The 23,187-nt window shown below is 46.3% G+C and overlaps 1 protein-coding gene across 2 annotated transcripts in view; it reads right to left on the bottom strand.

The window, feature by feature from the left end:
- The window catches only part of pvrl2l (PVR cell adhesion molecule related 2 like), a 101,041-nt gene extending 79,416 nt beyond the window's left edge, over positions 1–21,625 (bottom strand). The window contains exon 1 of one of the 2 annotated variants that reach the window (XM_086136240.1): positions 21,118–21,625. In XM_086136240.1, coding sequence (XP_085992366.1) covers positions 21,118–21,226 — 109 coding nt within the window. In that variant the 5' untranslated portion in view covers positions 21,227–21,625. The remainder of the gene's footprint in view (positions 1–21,117) is intronic. The other variant, XM_086136241.1, reaches the window with a different exon arrangement.
- Between the last annotated feature and the right edge of the window lie 1,562 nt (positions 21,626–23,187).

Here is a 23,187-nt window from a genome sequence, read left to right as displayed (position 1 = left end):
TTGGAAGTGATGGGCTGTGACTGCCAGTGTGTGTGTGTGTGTGTGTGTGTGCACCTTGCTTCCGCAGGAGTGCAGGTGAAGTGGGGCATTAAACAAACACACAAGCAGATCGTATCACACTGCAGCTGCTTCACTTTGGCCTGGTGGGATCCCATTTAGCCTGCTGGTGTGCACTGTGCCCACACACGTACACACACACACGTGCAGACGTACGCGTACGCTAACAAGCAGGAATGCAGCGGTCAAACAAGCAAACAAGCTCAAGTTGAGCCGGTCGTGTTTCTCATTTAACGGCAGCGGCCACGCAATCAATCTAATTAGTGGAGGGCGAGCCAATAACTGAGCCATAAATCCGCCCGCCGCCTGCTTTAATAGTTGCCATGGCAACGCACGCCGTAACCAAGAAGACTGCAACACTGGCTGTCTCCGCCACCCGACCGTTCCCCATACCGAACCGGGAGTTCATGAGCGACGGCCGCCGGCGAAACCTCCACAGGGGAGCGCCCCGCACGCCGTCGAGTCGCTGAATCGTTTCGGGGTGTCAAAGAGTTGCGGAAAGTGACGAAAATGGGCTACACATCTCCAAAAAGACCATTCGGAAGATCATTTTTAAGAATTTCCTGCTCTGATGAGTGGAAGGACCGAGCTGGCGCCGTTTTTTTATTTTTTTTAGGGCTATTGCAAAGCATCGCCTCAACGAGCTGCTGAGAGTCAACAGAAGGAGGCAAAACTTCAAAACGTCGGTTGCCTAAATGGGCTGCCGAACGTGAGAGTAACAACAGCCCAACAACGATCCTTTGAGTTGGTGTTTGTTTCCTTTCTGCCCTCTCTCAAGAAATGATGCTTAACTCAACCCATTCGGGGTGCAGACCAGTCATGTCTGAACAATTTTACTGCCTAAACGGGCCGCTGAACATCTTCTATTCAGACCCGAGCGGCGTCCTCATACACAAAACGTGTTGATGTCATAGTTTATTAATGTGGCCCAGGGGGAATAAAAAGTCAATTGCGATACTTCCTTCCGCGTTGTTGAATTTAAAGAACGTCCACGCGTTGGCATCTCATTTCCTCTGGCCCGCGATGCAATGCTGAATGATGTGCAGATTATTGATCTGCCATTTGATACACTGCCGGCAGAGCAGAGCAGATCCATATCGCTCCCGCACCGCTATTCATATTCCGACGGCGTCCATGCTTACAGGACGTCTTTGGACTGATTGTCTTTGCCACAAGGAGACAGCATACACCCTGTTGGCCATGTGACTGCACACAACTGATCTCTGGCGTCCTCATCAAGACCAAAACAGTGAAACGGCTCGGTAACAGTATGGAGAATATGGGCAAACCAGTCTTGAGACTGTGGCGAAACCAACACTGAAAGACCTTGGCAAAAGTCAGCAGGCTACAACAATGAAAGACCTCACTAAAAGTAGGGAGAATATGGGCAAAGCATCAAAAGACAAACCTTGATAAAAGTCAGGATTGGAAAAGGAAAACAGCGCGGAGACTATGGGCAAACCGTGGAAAAAAAAAAAAGACCCGAAACTAGTGAAAAACTAGCAGTGGCCAAGAGTTGTGAAACGTCAAGAAAACCAGCAGTGAAAGACTCCACTAAAAGTTAGGAGACTATGGGCAAATCAGGGGAAACAATTCACTAAAAGTTGCGAGACTATGGGCAAACTGGTAGTTGAAAACTTAACTTGAAGCCAGGAGACTTAGGGACAACTAACAGTAACAGACTTTGCTACTGGAGAGAAAACATCAGCAAAAAAACAAAAAAAAGTTGTGAGACTGCGGGCATACCATCAGCGAAGACTTTCTAAAAAGTCAGGAGACTATAGTTGGTAAACGTCAGGAGCTTAGAGGCAGCCCAGCAACAAAACACACAAAAATCAGGAGAGTGTGAGCAGGCAGCAGCGGAAGACAAAGCAGAAAAGTTGGGAGACTATGGGCAAACAGTCAGCAAAATATCTTCCCCTTAATGCATGTCATTGCCGCCTCTCCCTGTCCTTTCTTTGCAGTGTGTACCCACAGTTCTAACCGTCGCATCATGATTTCTTCCTAGCAACAAATGACTTCTCCCCCCCGCCCCCAATAAAAAAACAAGAACCAATCAGATCAATCCCGTCGCCTGAGATTAGCCATCGAGTCCGCTGACTGCCGAGAAGAGAGTTGGAGCGGGAACAAACATCAATTGAGGGGGAAAAATAAAAAATAAAAATAAATCCAATCATACGTGATCTGCGGCGGCCTCGCTCGCTTCTCACGCCATCTCGCCGCACCTGTTGAGCGCTCGGCGGGAGCGAGCCGACAGCGTAATGTTGGCCATTAGGAAGCCAGCGAGAGCTATTACGCTGTGTTATTATTGAAAGTAGGGCTATTAGTTTTGGGCCGCACGAACTGCAAAATGTAAATTCCACTTGTACTGTATCAAATGTCGTCGGAGCAGCACATGATTGGAACTTTTGTCTCCTCTTTGCTTCGGTGGGCTGTTGTTTAGAAGAGATGAAATGCTAAGCTAAATGCTAATGATGATTGCATTTAATGAGAGGCGATAGAGCAAGTATTTTAATTGTGATTAAACATTTTTTTTAATCTTGGTTTGTTGTGAACTGTTGCTCCTTTCCCGCAAATCGGCAACACGTTCAAAGTCGAGGACACGCGCGGGACGTAACATGAGCAACGCGCTGTCGTCTCGTGGCTACCGCCTTGGCAACGGCGACGATTCTCACTTTTGCTCATGACAGAAATAAAATCAATCAGGTACTTGCTTTGTCAGAAAAAAAAATCCCTTCATGTTTGAAGGAGCAGATGTTCATTGGACGTGTGCTACTTGAATGTTGAAAAGTGAAAATACGCGAGTTAGCGTGTTTTTGTGTGTGCCAGTGTTGGTTCACAAGTGTTTTAGTGCATTTGTGTGTAATTTTTGTGTACGTGAAGGAATGAAAAGTTAGCTTGTTTGTGTTACAGCATTTTTCATTGTACAAGGCTGTGTGAGTTTGTTAGTACTTCAGTTTGTGCAAGTTAGCGCATTTGTGTATTAGCGTATTTATGTGAGCGCACATAGCGTTTCCCTGGCGCACGTGTGTAAGTGCAAATACGGATTTGTGCATGTTCGCTTGTGTGAGCTGGTGTGCGCGTGTTAGCGTTAGCATGCACGCGCACACACAATACAAAGATCTCTTTCCCAGGCAGGGGTCCCACTCTGATTGCTAATTAGCGCCTTGTCAACAGTCATTCCTGTGTGCGCCCCCCCCCCCCCCCACCTCTGTGGCACCCCTGCACTCATACCCACACAGACGCAAACAAATTTGACTTTTTTTCCCCCCCCAACGCGTGACACGAAAAAAACAAAACAAAGAGAGAAAAAAACAAGAAGGCAGCACGAAGTGCACATGCTTCATATTTGCTTTGACAGCCGCAGCACATTAAATATGTATTGAATCTATACACTGGCACACATGACGAGTGTGAGGCGTGACACAAAATGTTGTCGTTTGTTTTTTTTTTTTTTTGCTTCCTCAAGCTGTTTTGAAGCCACTTGACACGTGATATGCTATAATCGCAAACTCGAGGCGGACGACTGTATCAAGCAGCGGTGATGGTTATTGGCAAATGAGCGCAAGAACACTTGGAAGGCCCACTGGATCACGTCCAGCCAGGGAGCATTCAAAAACTTCAATCACTTCTTTTTTTTTAAAGAGGAAGAACCGACCAAACGCACCTTTGCAAGCGCTCAGATGGAACTAAAAATTCAAATTGAAATTCTATTTCGCAATTGGACTCACGAGTCAGACCCCACGGCTGCTCTCTCGTTGCTCGCCAGTGTCATGATTTCATGAATACTACCCCAAAAAAATAAAACATTATCCATCCATTCATTTTCCAATGCACTTTATCCTCACAAGGGTCGCGAAGGGCGAAGCCTATCCTAGTCATCTTCGGGCAGTGGGCAGGGGACACCCTGAACTGCTTGCCAACCAATCGAAGGTCATTCATAGACAAACAACTATTCGTACTCACAATCACACCGAGGGCCAATTTCGAGTGTTCAATCAGTCTGCCATGCATGTTTTTGGAATGTGGGAGGAAACCGGATTACCCGGACAAAACCCGCGGAGCCATGGGGAGAACGGGCAAACTCCACACAGGAAGGCCGGAGCCCTTATCAAACCCTGCACTTCTGCACTGTACGGTGGACGTGCTAACCAGTAGATTAAAAAAAATATATATATATAAAAAATCGCAATAGCTTTTGTTATCAGTAAAGTAGAAAAAGTGACCAGCAATTGCATTTTCGTGAATAAAATCTTAGGCCCAACGTGTCTTTGTGTGAAAACGTGGGAGCCAAGTTGTACAATGGGAATAATCGCATATTCATACGGTCGAGAAGATCGCAAAAATGGCCGCCGCCCAAGGCAGGTCAAGGTCGGGGCGTGCGGCGAAGTCAAAACAGGTCTTCCTGGGCGCGTTCGCAGAGGGCATCGCGTGTCGCAATGTTGGAGTGGGGCTTTCTATCTATCTAATATATAGATATGGATACATAGATCTTGGTTAAAAAACTTTGAGAAGCAATGTGCTAAGAAATTTGCCTTCAAACGCTATAGGAAATCACAGGTATATTTCACCGCACAGTACCTCAGTGTTCTCCCGGGGGTGGCACGGAGGCTCTGATTTAAATGTAAACAAACACGGTGTCACGCAGTCAGTCAGCGCCAGATAGATTGGAGCATGCGCCCCCCAGCCCCCCCCCCCTACACCCTCATCTCTTTACTTGTTTTCCATCCCTTCATCCATCCCGTTCCCATCTGAATAAACACACGACGAGATGGCAGAGGAAGAGAGCACACGGGAGACGAAAGTAGGGCAGGCCAACCTGGACGCATCGTCCCGAGCAATTTGTTCAGATGGCGAGCGAGGCGAGGCAAGATGATGTGGGTGAGGGGGGGCTCGGGGTGGTGGTGATGGTGGGAGGTGGGGGGGGGGTAGCTTAAGAGGCTCCTTGCTAAAGAGGAAGCGAGTGAAATGGAGCGACGGGGAGGAGGAGAAGAGTGGTCGCCGAATGACAAAATGGAGCCATCATGATGCCGGCGTGACATTAGTCTGCGAGGAGATCAAAGGAAAAGGAAGCGGATGACCTCTTTACCAAAAACAAAAGGTGGCCATTTTGCTAGTTAATGCTCATGTGTTTTTATTTTATGATTATGAATGACTTTGTTTCGTCGTGTTGTAAAAGTACTTTAAGCTAACGTTGCGGATCCTTCGGATCTTCTCAGGCAGGACAAATGGGTAAAATATTTGATCATCACGTCAATAAATACTTGTGAGAATGTATTTATGATTAGGTCAATGCTAACAAACCACACAGTAGGTTCACAAATAGCATTCGTTTTGCTATGCTATAACTTCCGGTGTCACAAAAATGATCATTTTGGATTTAAAGGATGAGGGAGTGCATCAAATCAAACTGAAAAAAAAAATCGACAAGCCATCAATACAAGTGTTTTCAAAGTCAATAGGATTCCCGCAATGCCATTTAACAAAAATTCTCGGCAGCATATTGAGTGTGTCTACTTGACACGACGTGAATGAGAATCAGTGCGCTGCTTGTTCTGACACCCGACAGTTTAAAAACAAAACCAAACAAAAAACGCCCGATAAAGAATTGGATCAAATCGAAAACGTATGGACGCCACCGTCGCTGCTTGTTACGTGATTTACGACATCCTTAAAAATCAGTAGGGTTGACATATAAGCCAGTTTGAGAAATTCGAGGTGCGGCAACCAAAAAGGGTTCTCGGTGTGCCGATAGTGGTCTGGAAAAAACAGATTGCTTGGCAGCAGGCCAGTCGAGGAGTTGAAAGTGTCAAATGGACAGAAATGAACATGAAGACGAGAACAGAGGAGGAAGAGGAGCACAGACAAGAGGATGAAGATGAGGATGATGAGGGGGAGGCAGGACCCCTTCTGAGAGCAGCCATCAATAATTCATGCCGCCTTAAATCGTTCTTTTGCGCGGGGGGGGGGTGAATAAATAAATAAATGTGCTTCTGTCTTCATCTTCCAAGAGTAGTTCGTGTTTTCATTGCTTGCTTGTTTATTATCAGGATTACGGAAAAAATGGAAAATCTGAGAATCCAAAATAAAACCGGGTGTCACCCTTTCAACAAAAGCTGATCTGATTAGGTTTTTTTTTTTAAACTTTTCTTAACAATTGAATCATGTTTTGACTTTTTGTGTGTGTATGGATTCTGAAATGAAAGTTCAATTGAAAACATGAAAAATAAAAATGTCTTTAAATTTCAGGTTGACCAAACAAAAGGACACAAATGGATAAAATAAAACCCAAGGTATGTGTGTGTGTTGAACTGCTTTGTTAAATGTAAATAAGTTCAACAATAAGTTGAAATAATATTTTAGCGAGCTAGCGAGCTATACGATTATCTGATTAGCTACTTAGATAGCTAGCTCCTTAGGTAGCTAGCGAGCTGGCTCCTTAGATAGCTAGCTCGCTAGCTAGCTATATCGATCGATAGCTAGGTAGCTAGCACCATGAAAGGTGCCAAGGACACTTACATACTCTTTGTGCAGCTCATATCATATACATTAGCACTTATAAAATCAAAACTATACAATGACATATGGGCGGTGTTAATTAATAATCAGTATTGCAATGATTGCCCTGCAAAGGGTTAAACGGCAAAGAAAGCAACAAGCAGCTGCAAACATTCCTGCCATAAAACCAGCTCCATGGCATTCCGACAAATCTTTCCTTCCTTATTTGCTTTTCGTCACAACCTGCGAGGGCACGCGCGCCTCCTCGCAGAGAGATGAGAAAATGATTGAGCGAGCACAAAGGGGAGGAGGAGGTTAAAAAGGAAACAAAAAAGGGAAATGAGGAGAGTGATGATGAAGCAAGAGGTGAGAAAAGGATAATGAGAGAGGTGAAAGGGTGAGAATTAAGAAAAAAGGAGGGAGTGAAGAAAAGCAGGAGGAGGCGGTGCACACAAGAAGAAAATGACGTGACAGCCAAGTAGGGGGGGGGGGAGAAAAGAAAACACAGCATAGGAAATGAGGAAGAGGAGTCGGATGAGGCGTTGCCGTGGGCGATGTCATTGTGTGTCTTTCCGCGCGTGTGCGCGCATGCGTGCGTGGCTCCTCTTCCTCGCCATTGTCATGCGTACAGTTGGCCGAGCGTAATCCACTTTAGCTCAGCGGACTACAAAGCCAACTGTAATGACATCTGAAAAGATATCTTCATATCGCCATAACTGCGCCCTCCCCCCCTTTTTCCTCCACCAATCAACTCACTACCCCTCCCCCCACTTTTTACCCTATCCAGTGTTACGATGTGAGGCCAAGTCGCTCGCGAGAACACAAAGATTCCAACAAGGATTCTGAAATTGAATGCATGCCAAAGTCAGCGGGTTTTAATCTACACATGACATAGAAAGCCTGCCGTGGTAACTATCACACGACTGACACTATTTACCACCGAACTCTAAAAAAAAAAGCCTGCTCACTCAACCAAAGAACTATCCCGAGAGTCTATTACACAAAGATTCCTGAGGATCCTCCAATCTGCGCTCAAAACGGCCCATCCCATTTCTGTCGCCGTTCATCACGGTAGTCTGGAGTACAGCACCCTCATCTCCGAGTAGAAACGCCAGTTTCATGACATCAATTCCAGAGTCTCTCATCCAGGGGGGGGCTTCCGTCCCAAGGATGCTTCAAACTGCGAAAGGCATGGATGGCCTCGCAAGCTAATCGTCCCACTTCTGACACCGTTCCTCACAGAAATCTCAGGAGGCGTACAGGGATCGGCGTGCGGATGAGAAACAATCTCCAGTTCAACTGAAATCACCGCCTCCGCGCTTGTCCGCACTTCTGGCATGTCAGAGTCATTTTTTTTCCGGGCTCTGAATACCTGGTGGCCAGTGCTCAACATCAGGAGCAGTGCAGCACGATATAATTTCACAAGTCTGCCGTTCCTTACCCCTCACCTAAGAATTTAAAAGCCCCTTCAGAGCACCGTCTTACGAGTTTAACCCACTGGCGTCGAGAGAGTACTTCAAACTGGATGCGGCATGGATGGCCGCATGGCTAATCATCGTTTCGCCATTTGTTACCAAAGTCTTCGGATAGGATCCTCAGCCCACACATTAACTCTTTCATTCCACAAGACGTACTTGTACGTCTTTTTAAAATTAGGCCCCGCCTACCAAGGACGTGCTTGTACGTCTAAGTCTTTTTTCTTTTTTTTTTGCGTCATAGAGAGGAGGAGGGTCTGATGCAATCTGTGAATGAGAATAAGCCGTTTGCATTGTAAATCATGTAAAAAAGTGACCAGTAGGTGGCAGTGGTGCTTCACGTGCTTGAAATGCACGCTTTTGTAAAAAGCTCATTTTCTCCGTTTTTTTTGCCCAGGAATCACCATTTTCATGAAACTTTTATGCCAATTGCTGAAAATGGAAAAAGATAGAAACAAATCTTTTTTTTTTCTGCTGAAAGAAGAAAGTCCAAACTTTATTTTGGTAGGCTCACTCAGGGGTACCGAGGGTTCGACAAACTATGGGCTTCACAACTAAAAATCCCACTTCTGGCACTATTTATCACTTTAAATCTGTTGTGCAAGGATGACAAGGGGTCCTTTGAACCGGGGTTGGCATGGACAATGTAAGGACAAATCATCCCACTTCAGACACTAAAATCTCCGGAATAGAACCCTCAACCCTGCGATAAACCCGTGTGCATTCGATTGAAAAAGTTGGAACAGCGACTCATTGATCTGGTCGCCAGATTACACGTGAGCCTCAAAATGCTTGGCTTGAAAGGCAGCTCAACAAGAGGAATGTCGCAGGTCCAGAATCCGAGGATCAACTCCACGGTTGGTTTGTTCGCTCCTCTTCTGCCTGACGAGCTGGCAGCCCTGATCAGAGGCACGAAAAGTGAGCTGTGTCGGTGTGGAAAATCCCAGCGAGTACAAGCTGAAATCCTGGCAGGGACGTCGCCCACTAAGTGAGCGCTATGACTGACAATTCCCAAAGGAGCGTACAGTTTATGGAATAACACTAATCTGCCCGGGCTGCCATACGCTACTGCCAGTGCTTGTAATTCTATTGTTGCCTGGAGCCGCAGCCGCAGCTTTGTGCCGCATTGTGTCCAGAGGTCTCCAAAAAGTCTGCAGAACACAACACCATGACAAAAAAAACCCAAAAACGAACAACAACAACAAGGACGCTGGCAGGCTAATAAACAAGCGTATGCAAAACAGGGGCATCCCTTGGGGGCGGGCCACTATCGGTTCAATCATCTTGCAAACATTCCGGCCCGGCCGCCATGCGCAATATGCGGCCGCCTGATAAACTGGATGAGAAGACAGCGATTTGCCTTCTTTCGTCTTCACAAAGTCCTCCTCCTCCTCCTCCTCCTACTCAGCCAACTCAAAGTCCCAATATGCCGAGCTGTGGCGTGACTTCACAGCGGGTTCAAACGCTGGTCGACACCTGTGGGGGCGCGCCATCCATCTCCATTTTTATTTTACACATCGCCACACATGAAATGAACTCCGTTTCGAATTTCAGCATTTACCTCATGCACTCTTGCAGTACACACGCGCACACACACACTACACACAAGCCTGACCCTGATGCGACTGGACCTGACCCCTATTTGTTTTATATGGCCATCTTCCAGGGTTAAATCTTCCAGCGGCCAGCGTTCCTCTTCCATAAATCGGGTGTGAAAAGTAGTGGACGTCAATGAAGTGCTACTTGAAAGTGTGGCGCACTGAATCCTTCAAAGAAATGGCGACAAGATCACGGATAGCCAGCGCCGGCCACCAGCCGAGGAAATGAAAAAGAAATGGAAATTAAAAAAAAAAAGCCCACTGCTACTAGCGCCACTCGTAGCAGTGGGATTGCCCAAAATGGCCGCTTCAAAACAAAATGAGCGACATCCTGTTTAATTTCAACAGTGTGTCTTTGAGACGACCGCAATAAAAAATTTCTTACGTAGAAAGCTTTCAGAAGTTGATCCGGAAGATAATGACATTTTCCACAGGGTACACGACCTGCCAAAGTTGTTGTGTTTTCAGCCAAACGGCTACAAAAGGATACGGATCCTAATGAAGTCAATAATTTTGTCATTGATAGCACTGTGGCTAACGCTAACACATCCAGCAAACGGCTGACTGAGGATCACCATGGCAACAACAGAGCCATTGTCCTAATTCGACAACTTGGAATATGTTGTTGAGAGTTTCTAATTACTGCATGTACTTACTGGCCAGCTCATTAGGTACATTAGCTAACAAAACAAGAGCTATCCTAAAAAACCAACAACCGACCAACCAAACCGCTTTGCTGTCGCGGAAACCCAAGCGTTGCGTGCGGCGACCGCTCACCGACAGACGGAGCAGTAAGAGTGCGGGTCGCAAGTTGTCCACCTTTCGTGTGCTTTGTGCAATGAGACGCACAACAGCGCTAATTAGAAGGCAAATGTCAGCCGGCAGGCTAGGTGGCTAATTAGCAGCTTCGGCGCGGCACATTAAGCAGCGTGTTAACACAACTGACTGCTGCCCGTTTACCATGATACAAAGGGAGGGGGCGGTCCTGATTCATCAATATCAACACCACCACCATTTTGCCTTGTGGGCCTGGGGTGTAAATTTGGTAGGAAACAAACATGACCCTGTGAAAAAAAAATCAAAAAAAATCGCTGATTAGAATTAGCAGCTAACAAATTTGGTGCCGCTGCTAATGACCACAAATTGTTACCATAGTTAAATCGGGATGGATGCAATAAAGTTTTGTATTCTTCATTTTGTATTAAAAATAGAGCAACAAGCGCTTCAGACCCGACAGATCACATACCCCAACTACAGTAGAATAAGCCAAGTTGTAGTCAGGCTGCACTAAAGGTTTGCATGAATCAAGTCGTAATGTGTCATCACATAGTTGAAACAATAATTACAAACATTTCAGTCATAACACCAAGCATAATGAGAATGAGTCAAGTTTCCTTTCAACACAAAAGGACATGCTCGATTTTTGTTTTGCTCACACAAGCACTTCATGCCCGATTAGTCAGCTTCCTGGTCAGGCTGAATTATCTCGACTGTGCTAAATGTTTGTATACATAAGGTGAGTTTGTGTGGTCATCAACTCTTTCAGCAACTATTACAAGCCTTTCAGACCCGATGAGTCACATACACCCCTCACATAAGAGAGAACAAGCTTTTTTCAACAGAAGAGGTCACTCCATGTTTAGTGTATTCATAATGCGTTGATCCCACTTGAAGGAACAAGCACAAGCACAGACCCGTTTTGTCTGATCCCTGAACAGAGTCCATGATGAAGGCTAGGGCCACAGAACACGCTCGTATTAACAAAGTAACACGTACTAAAGTGACAATAATGTGCTGTGCTCATCACCCCTTCGGGCAAGACTTACAACCCCGACGAGTCACATGCATTCCTGGTATAACGAATGAAGTTTTTCAATAGAAAGGGGCACAAGCAGTTACGCTAAAATAATACACATTTGCTCTTAGGCGCTTCTTTTTCCCGGCTTTGTCTTCCTCCTGCGCCTCCTTGTCTCTTGATGAATGGCTTCTCTTTGCCGCCGCCGCCGTGCGCGAGTGTGTGTGTGTGTGTGTGTCTTTGTCACGCCTGATAAGTGCTTGTGGGCTGCAGGTGTGTGTTCCTGCGCTCGTACGCGTCTTTGTTGGTCTTTACGGGCCAATCCCCACCTGACATCGCAATTACGTCTCTGCCGGTGGGGCTTTGATGGCCACAAAGGTCCACCGCAGAGGAATAACACGGCCATCATAACGATCCCCTGAGGCTGATATGTTTCAGAAGCGAAATTTCACATCCGTACCGGATTTTTGTGAAGGACACCGCTCAAGATCAAGAGCAACCTTTGGGTTTTGGTTGACAAGTTTTGGACTTGGCGGAGGGGGTGAAAAGGTCGGGCGGTGCGAGATGGGACCCTCACCGTCTGCATTCTTTTGCGTACGTGACTGCCCATCGATGTCACCTGATTCATTCAAAAACACGTGCGTGTCGATGAAGCCGCGGCAACGCCGGGGGCGATTTGCTGCTCTCGTTGCATTGTTGCACGCGCGGTGAACAATGCTCGCCAAGGTGCTGAAATCACAAGCACACACTAATGAGGAATGCGCGCACACACTCACGCACGCACAGTGGCGGCTCGGTGATGGAAGCAGTGGGTGTTTGCGATAACGCCACAGTCACTTTTTCACAAGCTATCAAAAATGTAATTAGTGCACACACTGTTGGGCCTGATGGCACAACACACACACACACACACACACACACACACACTTTTTTCACATCAGAAAAGGGACTGGAGGAGATTCAAATGCTATGTGAGCAGAGACGTCCCGTTGTGTTCTTTTTCCTCATTAAGAGTAAACAACACAAATCAAACCGGCGCCTGCTTAATTGAAAAGAGAAGTTAGAAATCACGCGTGTGATTGGCATGACAGCAATCCGGTGAATGGAAAAACACACACGTGTGCACATGCGCACGGACCTATTGATCAAATCCAAATGACGTCAGAAGAGATCTGTTATCTTAAATGTACCGTGCGCTTGCTTCTCTCTCTCTCACACACACACATACATACACACACACACACACAGACACACAATGCTATGTACACCGGTTTTGCTTCATCAGCAGTATTTTGATGAATTATTAACAAATGAAAAGTGCAAAGTTTACTCTCAGAGCCAGCCGCGTACACATACTGGCCTTAGCGCGCTAGCATCCAGTTAGCCCGCACAATTAGCCAATGAATAAAAACCAGAGCAAGTCAGAACGCTATTCCTTCAACCTAGTACCAAGTTACTGTGGCAAAAAAAACAAAAAAAAAACAAAAATCAAGCTAGTCGAGTCCTGACTAAATTTCTCCGCTAGCTTAAGGGTAACACATAATGGGAAAAGCCATAAATGGGCTAACGAAACTAGCATTTATTTTGTGGTACATTGTGCGCCTTTATCCCATATATCTAAGCACCAACAGTGACAACACATGCAGACAGAACATTAAACAATAGTCTGGGGCATATATTCTTTATCCTCTATTACACTGCCCTCTGGTGACCATGGCGTGCACGCCAGAAGGAGCAGCACAATGGCCATTCAATTATCACTCTCATTCTTTGCATTCCAATTGGTTATTTTTATAGATCCTCATACAGTGCTATTTTTAACAAAAATATTTTGAAGATGCCCGAGAGCGTTAAGTGACCGATTCCACTGCGCTGTGTCGTCGTCGTCTGCCGGCCGTCAGTCTCGAGCCAAAGTGAGGAAAAGGCCAGTGAGTGGCAAGGGGGGGGGGGGGCTGTGGAGGGTTATCTGCCCGTCTCGTCAACGCCTCCAAACGTTCCCGTCACCGCTGCTTCTCGTCAGTCTGTTGACAAAGCGTCGCCGCTCAAGCGCTCCGGATTCTTCTGTGTTATTCCGACGCGTCCTCCCTGCCAGAAGCACGCAAAGCAGCGCTAATTGGCATTTGACCTCCCGCGCCCGGCGCATATTGACTCCTAACGAGCTGTTACATCATCAGCTCAAAGGCAAGCCTGACTCGCGTTTTGGAAGAATCACAAAGAAATGGCGGTAACATAGGAAGTAACAGGAAGTTATCTACACACATTATATTGGTGCATCTGTCTTGTACTTAGGGGGGGGAACCGGATCACTTTCACTTGTTCTTGACTTTTCATCTGGAGGCAACATAATCCCGCACGGCTTCCACGGAAAGCGGCAAAAAGTTACAACGCAAGTTGTTCCGAAGCTGTACAAAGATGAACTTCGCAAACCTGCGAGAAAGTTTGCAGCGGTGCATGTTGGGTGTTCAAGTGGACGAAAATGAAAATGAGGCAAAAACACCTCATTAGTACCACCCCGGCCAGCAAGGCGATCAGACCCCCACATTACCCCCCTACTGCAAGAACCACTGGAGGCTCCAAAAGCCTCCCTGGGGATTTAAGTCATCCTTACCGGAATCGCTGCCTGCAAACAGACTCTGGGATGAAGTCGTGTGTAGTTAATATGCTCTTAATGGACTTTTTGTGGGGTGAAAAAAAACAAAACAACAACACCGAAGTGAGGGGGCCTCAGTACCATTCCTAACTGCAAGCCAAGCGGTAATTACAACCCGGATGGCGTTTCTGACACTTAAAACCTGCCTGAGGTGCAGACATTTACTGTAAAAGAGGCAACCCGCTGACTGTCATTTCGCCTATCGAGGAAGAGTCCTCCCCCTTTTGGGAGTAATGGCCGAACACACGCGGCGAAGCGTCCCCATCGCGCAGGACAGCCTGCTCGCCGCCCCCCTGGGGTGCTTTGCAGGATCACTTGTGTGTCGCATGTCACTCGATGACTGGCGATGTCATGCGTTGGAGCATTGGTAGGATGCTGTTGCAGATACAAACAAGAATCCTACTGACAATCATATTCCAGAGCATAACAAAAAACTATTGATTTTGAACAGTGATGCGAGCGGCGATTGACGACATACATGACTTTGAGCCGAAATGGCGGTCGTGTTGTGGCTTTTTTTTTTTGTGGGTCTACTCATGATTGACATGCCTTCCAAATTTCATGTTGACAAGTAAAACTGGCAGCATAGGCTGAATTATTATTATTTTTTTTGTGGGTCTACTCATGATTGACATGCCTTCCAAATTTCATGTTGCCAAGTAAAACTGGCTGCTTGGGTTGAATTATTATTATTATTTTTGTCTTTCACAGTGAGACATGAAGTTTGGTTGCCATGAACAAAATTGATGATTGTTGCCAGAATCATTTGCGCTGCTGGATAAAAACGATTTCAACGAGGAATCACAGCTGATAAAGAAAAGAACTTTTAACCTCGCGAACAAAACATTGCAGCGGTCCATGCTGGGGCGGCACTCGAACACCGAGTACGACTCTCATGACTCAGTGATGTCTCACAGGATGCCCGACAGGAAGCAGCGGGCCAATGTCGATGGGCAGATGCACTGCAGACGCCACGATGGAAACCTTTCCACTTCCTACTCATCACCAGCCACCCACAAGAAGTCAGCGAGGTCCCAAAGAGGAAACGATCCCTGACATGTACGCGGCTGTAAAAATGAAACCGTGCCACCATTTTGGGAAAAGAAAAAGGATGCATATGCATCGCACCCAGAGGAAGTGAAAAGTGGCTATCTCCAAATGTGAAGATAATTTAACCTTCACGGATAGCGAGAGCAGCTTTTAAATTGATTGGAAAGGACTCGAAACAGTTTGCCTCTTGCGGCCTTGCTGTTTAAACTATGAGACTGAATAATAAGTGTGTTTGGAAGGCTGATAGAAGAAGTGTGTGTGTGTGTGTGTGTGTGTTAAGGGGGGCGCAGTGGCAGCCTTTCCAATCCCTACAAAAAGCTGTTCCAACAAAAGGGCCTTGGACGTGGAAGCTTGCCAGGATGGCTGGAAGAGAGAGTCGCCAGCACAAGAATGCAGAAACAAAGAGAAAGAGTGAGACGACACTGGAATGCAGCGTGGTTATGATACTGTCGTGTCTGCGAATTTTGAGCGTGCGAGGTTGTAAAAGGCCGGGGCCGGGGCTGGTGAGTGACATGGGCGGCGGCCAATCAGAGTGTCGAGTTGGCCAACGATGGATACGATTTTAATTTTTTTAAAATTTTATTTTATTTATTTTTAACAGATGCCATGGGCAGGAAAAATCTGTCACAATTCACACCACACCACAGGATAGTGATTTAGGATCATCAACATAAATTTGGCCTTTGCTGATGGAAGGGGGTATTGCGGCAAAAAAAAAAAAAAAAAAAAAAAAGAAAATCATGCTGCACGGCAATGTACGAGTCTTTTTTTTTTTTTTTTACATCTAAACTGGGAATAATGAGAAAATAAGAAATCACCAAAATGTTCAACCCAGCAGACAGTCACATAACAGCGCGCAAATGCGCACCAATCAGCTTGTGTTGTGTTAAACTACACAAAGGAAGCTCTGCTGCTGAACAGTTACTGCCACATTGCCTTGCCACAATCGCAGACATATTTTACTCAAACATTTTATAAAGGACCTATGTGTCGGCAGGTGGCTCCCGGGCGCCCCCCACCAACATGTTTGGGGTGCCCTGATGGCCTTTCCATCCACCCTCAGTTTGCCAGTTTGAGACTTTTATTTATTAACTCATTCACTCCCAAAGACGTTTTAAAACGTCTTTTCAGACATGGTCCAGAATTGGCTGGTACTGAATGAGTTAAACTGTAGTTCCTCTCTCTAAAATGTATCTTTGTGACTATTTTGGGGGGGTCTAAAACCAATTAATTCCCTTTACATTGTTTCCTATTGGAAAGATCACTTTGGTTTTCGTACTTTGTTTTTAGCCAGGTTAACTACGAAAATCACATGATGACATCATAGACTTTCTGTATGGACAAGTAAGCAAATCCAATGCCCAGCGCAATGCGCTGCTAAGAAAGCGACGACTTCAGCTCTCGTCAACGTGTGGCTGAGCGAGTGTCGACCTGCTGAAGAATCCACAAGTGCTTCCGAGCACAGACGAAAAGTCCCACGTCAACACCGCCTTCCTCTCACCCGCTCCTCTCCCGACCAGATGCCGGCGAGGCTCACTCATCGTCCACGCCAAAAAATAAAAACATTTTAAAAACCCTCACAGCACTGCTCGCGAGAGACGGCAGACGGCCTCATCGGCCGTATCCATGGCGACCATTTCCAAATGGTCAAGTCGTCTTGCAAAACAGGAAGTGTGATTTAGGTGGGATGCATAATGCAAGAAGCTGCGAGGCACAATGCTCATTAGGCGCATGCCGGGTCATTAAGACTGCGGATCGATAAAGCACCCCACCGAGTGAGCGTGAGAAAAGACAAACAACGTGACGCAACCGCCTGCAAATGTCCGCCGGCCTTTCATCGCAGAAAAACTGCCTCCGTTTTTTTTTTTTTTTTTTTTACCCTGCACGCCTGTCATCAGTCTGTCATCGTCATCACAGGCCATAATTTCCAGACAGTCTGAAGCAGGCAATAGAAAATTTTGCAAGCATGCCTATCCCGAGCCACAAAAAAGGCCGAAAAAAATATAATACCGATATAATAATGCCGAAAAAAATCATAAAACATGCCACATACAAGATCCTGTACTGTATTCGTTTGGTTGAACCACAAAAACAGAGCAAGAATAATAGAACGTGCGTTGATATTTTCAGTAATTGTTGATGTTTTTTTTTCCTCTTAAATTCACAAAGTTCATTTGGATTGGCTGTTACATCTGCAAAATTGCGACCGTTCACCATTCACATTTTTAAATCCCAGCAAGACCAGTAGCCGACAAAACGGGACTCAGCAAAACTTGATTCAAAGCAACACGCATATGAAGTTATCACGCCATGTTGTGATGTCACACAAACGATGCGTGAAAGCGTCGCATGCGGAAAATGGAAAGGGGGAAACTTGTCAGTGCTTTCTGGGAAGGCCGACATGAAAACTGAAGTGGGGAAAAGATCAAGTTGGCTTTTCGAGTGCGCTGGAACAATAAGTCCACTCGCGGCTTGGCTTTATTGTGCATGTGAAAAGTAGGCAAAGGCAGTGTGCACACACACACACATAAAGGACCACTACTCTCAAGACAGTCTCTTGACATTTCGTCGATGCTCCATGAGCCACAGAGGGCTGTGGACCTTTACGGCAAAAGAATTCCTTTTTTTTCTCTTTTCTTTTCTTTTTAAAGGTGACTGATTTTGCAAATGGATCTCGGTCTTGGGTCGCTAAGGTCACCATGTGTCCAAATAGGATTATTTATTTATTTACTTTTGTCATTTGGGCATGAGCACAGACGACAAAGGTCCTCTTAATAGTTTTGACGCGAACATTTTTCAGGATTTCCCTTACACAGAAATGCTCTGAAGCCATTTCTGGAGTTATGAACAACAAAAAAATTCAGCCCCAGGAGACGATTCTGCCTCGCAACTTGAAATTTAGCGGACATGTCTATCATAAGTCGACCTGCACAAAAGTCTCAAGAAGTCATGCTCTAAAACACTAAGGAAGGGTGTTTCAATTATATTGTCATTGCGTGTGAGCGGAGCATTAGCCCAGGTAGCTCTTTGTGTCATTGTTTTGAAAATTCAACGCCCCGCAGGCCCAATATTTGTGTAAATTTACAAGCCAAAACAAAAGAGAAAATGTAAAAGGGCAGCCGAACACACCGAACAGCAAGGACTCAAATTTTTACAATTATTACACTCAAACTTCATCTTGAACTTTCATGAAAATATATATATATATATATATATATATATATTATTGCCCCCCCCCCCCCCACACCCCCACCGATAGCGATCTCGGAAGGTGACGAAAGCTCGCCGCCACCGTCGCCATCCTCGCCACAACTAAGCGCCACCGGATGAGTCATTAATAAAAACTGTGCACAATCAGGCCGCGCCGCTCAAGAAGCGATAATCATCGGCGCCTGCTTTCCGACTGATAAGCTCATCTACGGCAAACACGTTGTTGACATTTCAGAACGGGGTCGCATCTATAGAGGTGTTGTGGCATCACTTAACTAGCATAGCTGCTAAAGAACTTGTTGCCCCCCCCCCCCCCCCCCCACGCCCCAGGCGTTACCTCCTTCTCAATTCCGAAACCAGAGCTCACGGACAGAAAACACACCACAGGAAACAGACACTACTTTAGCGGGGGGGGTTTTCCCGGCATTAAATCGTTCATTAAAATGCTTCTCACCTGGACGGGTGGTTGCGGGGGGTGGGGGAAGCCTCGAGAGGCACGGCGTTGCGCTAATGGGCTTGCCGAAAGCTGCCTTCAGGTGAAGAGAGTCGGGATATGCCAATTCAGAGTGACAGCACACGTTCGGCTCGGGGTCGAAAAGCCGAAACGTTCTCAGATGGCTCCATTACGAAAAAAAAAAAAAAACTCAAAGTTTCCAATTACATGATGCGTGTTAATATCATGTAAACAAGGGGTTTCAACTAGCTTGGCCGCTTTAGAGCGCTTCGTTATCTGACCAGCTGGGATATATTTCAGCTAGCGGAGACTTTTTGTGCGTATACATTTGTGCCTCTAATCAGGATTTACATGTGGACATGAAAAAGATGCTAAACGATGTAGCATCCTTTTTTTTTTTTTTGCGGAAAGGCTTGATTTTCAATGACTTTGGAACATTTTTCTACATTTGGGGATTTAAAGTATTCATTAAGATATTTATTTTGCCTTGACGTTAGCCCTTAACAATAGCAACAAATGAAACGACCTTGATCATGGTAGAGCTAACAGGCTAGCATTTTAGCATAATTTCATTCAACCTAGCATGGTGCTGAATGAATTCTTTTGGTGGGAAAAAAAAACATGTTGGGCTATGGGAAATGGTCTATTTATTTATTTTTTGCAGCGTTAGCTTGAGTTTTCAGTTGCTAGGATTAATGTTTGTTTGTTTTTTTTACACCGGGAAGATTCGTGGGTTGTAGCCTACTCAGCCGCCCGCTGTTGACAAACATTGCCAATTGACCGGCAGAATCACGCAAAACCAGTTGGAGCGCCAGCATGCCCGCAGTCATAATATTAGGAACCAGCAGTCTGAGGAAAGTCCTTCAACGGCTGATAAATCAACTTGTGATGTTTTACGTCGAGGCGACATCCACGCTCAAAAATAATTCACCGCACGCGGCTTTGAACAAACAAAACAGGACAGCGGCATTGCCTAAGGCTCGGCGCTGCACTGTTTCGCATTCAAATATTGAAGACGGGCATAACAAAGTGAGTAACACGTGAATGCGGTCTTGTCAACAATACAGCACACCAAAGCAATAATCATTAAAAGCCGCAAGTAGTTTGTGTTCAATTCACCCAAAATGGCTACTTCAAAACCAAAATGGACGATTTTGTGTCAGATTTTCGGCCGTTGAGACTCTTTTGCGTATCCTGCCTAGTTTACAGATACAGCCACTCAGGGAGGAGATATTTATGTTTTTCATTGACATGCCACTTTTCAATAGTTAATCTGAAGGACGAGCAATTATAACTGGAGGCAAAAATCGAGCAAAAACACAAACAGCTGCTTTACACACAAGCTAACAGAGAAGAGAGGCGGAGTCAATTGATTTGTGTTTTTCAATAAGAAGCCCCAGCCAATATAAATACCCTCGTCTGATCAATTATGAAAATCAAGCAGTCACATGTCAAACACAAACGCTTGCGCACGTTCCGAAACAGAAGGTGGTTGTCATCCTTCTTGTTGGTTTCAAGATGAAATCAAATTTGCGGGCAAACACAAAAGCATGATCAGCACACACAGGGGCAGAAATGGCCGAACTCTTTCAAGCTCTGTTTTAAAAAAAAAAAATGATTTTTTTCATTACTAAACCACTTTCAAGAGTTAACCTCCCTCCTAATCAATCATCCAAGTGGGCATCTGCTGTCAATCCAACAACAAGGCATCAAAGTGCAAACTAGGCGAGATGGGCGTGGCCCCCCCTTATTTGTGTTTTTAACAACCGAACCACTTTCAAGCTTGACCATCAATCCTGATCAATTTGCATCTGGGGGCGAAATACAGTCCCGATCAATAACTTGCAATCTCTTACAAAGTTGCCATGTGAAGGCAGGCGTCTTAATTAATCACAGTTATTTATAGATCGTGTGGGCTCGTGCACGCCGAGAGATGGGCCAAAACGTGCAAATGCCCCGTGGGGGTGGATTGGGGGGTGGCACCTTGGCATGTTTAACGGTGCCGTCAATCAAATTCTGATGGATGTTTTGATCGCACTCAACACGCGTGGGGTGACATTGTCCAGCTAATAATAAAGCGCTAAGTGTCCACTCTCCTGCCATTCATGACAACGTCGGCGGCTCCGCGGCTGTTCAACAGCACATTCCAGCAGGTGAACGCGAACCGAGCGCGGCGGCTCAAGGCGGATTAAAGCTCCCTCAACGGTCACCTGCCGCCGATTTAAGCAGCAGCAAAGAGAAGCGAACCACTACTCAAGTCCACACGTGGGACCTCATCGGTGACAGCCGCCGTAAACTTTTCCGAGCGTGCCCCGCCGCGCTGAGCTTACCCCGGCCGGCGAGGAGGAGCCAAGTCGACGCCAGCAGCAGCGGCGGCGGCAGCAGCAGCAGCAGTCGGCTTGCGGACCGCGAGGAAGACCGAGCGCCGTCTCTGGCCATCTTCTGGCAGGTGGACGTCAGGGGAAAATCCACAAGAGCCAGATTAGTCCACGAACTTCTGCGTGCGTGCGCACGCTCGTTTGTGTGTGTGCGCTCGTGTGCCTGATTGGGGGACTCGCGGCCAGGTTGGCGACGTGCGCGGCTCGCGTCTGCTTGCGTGCGCGCCTCCTCCGGCTGCGTGACTGACGGCGAGGAGAGGAACCACTCCCCGGGTGGGCCGGCCGCACTGCGCACTCTCAGCCCCCCGCAGGATGCCCGAGTGACGGTGTGAGGAGCGAGCGAGCGAACGAACGGGGAAAAAAAGTGTGTGTGTGTGTGTGTGTGCGCGTCTGTTTGTGTGTGAGTGAATGAATGAATGCGTGAAGGTGTTCGTGAGCGAGCGTGTGAAGCCCCGCCAGCGCGGAAAGGAACTGTGATGTCAGAACAGCGACACCAAGAGGACAACAACCGACATGCATTTAATATGTTCCAGCCTCCCCAAAAACCAGAACATTTTGTCATGTTCATCTTTCCGAGGGAGAAAAAAGGGCCCTCACTAATATTAAAATAATGACAGAAGTGACAAATTAATTTTTTTTAATTGTACATTTGCTCATTCAATTCAATACACGTTGTGAATCTCAATCGTCTGGGCACACCCTGACCACCTGGGGGCAGTATAATCCAAACATACTGTACGGATCGACAAGGAAACGTCACAACTCGGCAAGAAAATTGGTCGCCCCTCGGAGAGGATAAAGAATTAATGACCGTCTGCCGTGTTGTTGGCAGTTTGTGCTCAAAATATCGCTTGCTTAAAACTTTAATGCCGCTACAAAGATGCTAATCGCTGCATGTGACGTTTCCCGTGATGTGTTCGCATTAAGCTAGCAGACAATGAAGGCAAAGCTCAGTGGTTGTTTTTAGCAGGCTTGTGTAATCGTTTTTATATTATGCTTAGTTTGACAGTACCCCCGCCGGCCCCCTCTCTCTCTCACCCACACACACACACACACACACAACTAAAGTATTGAATCCTTCATACTTGGTTTGACAGAACCTGATACTCCCATTTAGCTTCAGATTTATGGAATAATAGAGTTCTGCCAATCAAAAGAAAAATAGGCTTATTGAAGTGAATGTGCACCGGGGAGCGGTGCTCGGGCCTTCAATTTGAGGGGTGGGGGGGGGGGGGGTCACACGGGCCATCAAAATGATGATTGATGACAGCAGTCCACCAGCACTCTGAGCTGCAGGGAGAAAATGTGCAATAAAACGTGGGTGAAAATGTTCCTGTTTTGGGGGTGGGGGAGGGAATGCATAAAGCATAAATGAATGTTTCCTTAGTCCCTCCATTTGGCAAAAAAACCCCCAAACAAACAAAAAAATCAATAGTTGTGGCATGTTTTTTGTTTGTTTGTTTGATTGCGCTTAGTTTGGTTCCACTTTGTGTCTTCCTCCTTGTTCATGTCTTCACGTGGCGCTTGCTGTGTCTTGTCTGCACCTGTTCTCATCAGCCTTGTTTCCTTGCGATAACCAAACAGGTTTCTCCAGCCACTTGTCTTGTGCATTTCCGTTCTTCTTCATCTTGTCAGTCTTTGGAGATATAGTTGCGTATTCTTTCTCCTCCTCTTTCTGGACTTTGCCATCTTCTCCACTTCATCTTCTTCCTCCTCCTTCTGCCAGTCATATTTTTCATCCTTTTCTACCTTCTTTTCCTACTCTTCTCTTCCCCGCCTGTTTCTTGTCTTCCGTCTCCTTCTCTCGCTCCTATTCTTCCCCCACCTCTTCCTTCATTTGCTCCTTTTCTTTTCTCCCTCCCTCTCTTCTACCTCCTCTCATTCCTCTTCTCCACCTTTCACTCAGCCTTGATGGCAACAAAGCTTCAAAGGCAGGCAGCTAAGTTACAGCAACGTTTGCCTTCAGCCAGCAAGAGACGGCGGCACTTACAGAAGACGGCTTTTAAGTCCAAGACACGCAAA

The sequence above is a fragment of the Hippocampus guttulatus genome, chromosome 18 (assembly GCF_054856545.1).
Source record: "Hippocampus guttulatus isolate MCC_2025c chromosome 18, RoL_Hgut_1.0, whole genome shotgun sequence".
Classification (NCBI taxonomy): Eukaryota; Metazoa; Chordata; class Actinopteri; order Syngnathiformes; family Syngnathidae; genus Hippocampus; species Hippocampus guttulatus.
This window is presented reverse-complemented; position numbering and strand designations above follow the sequence as displayed.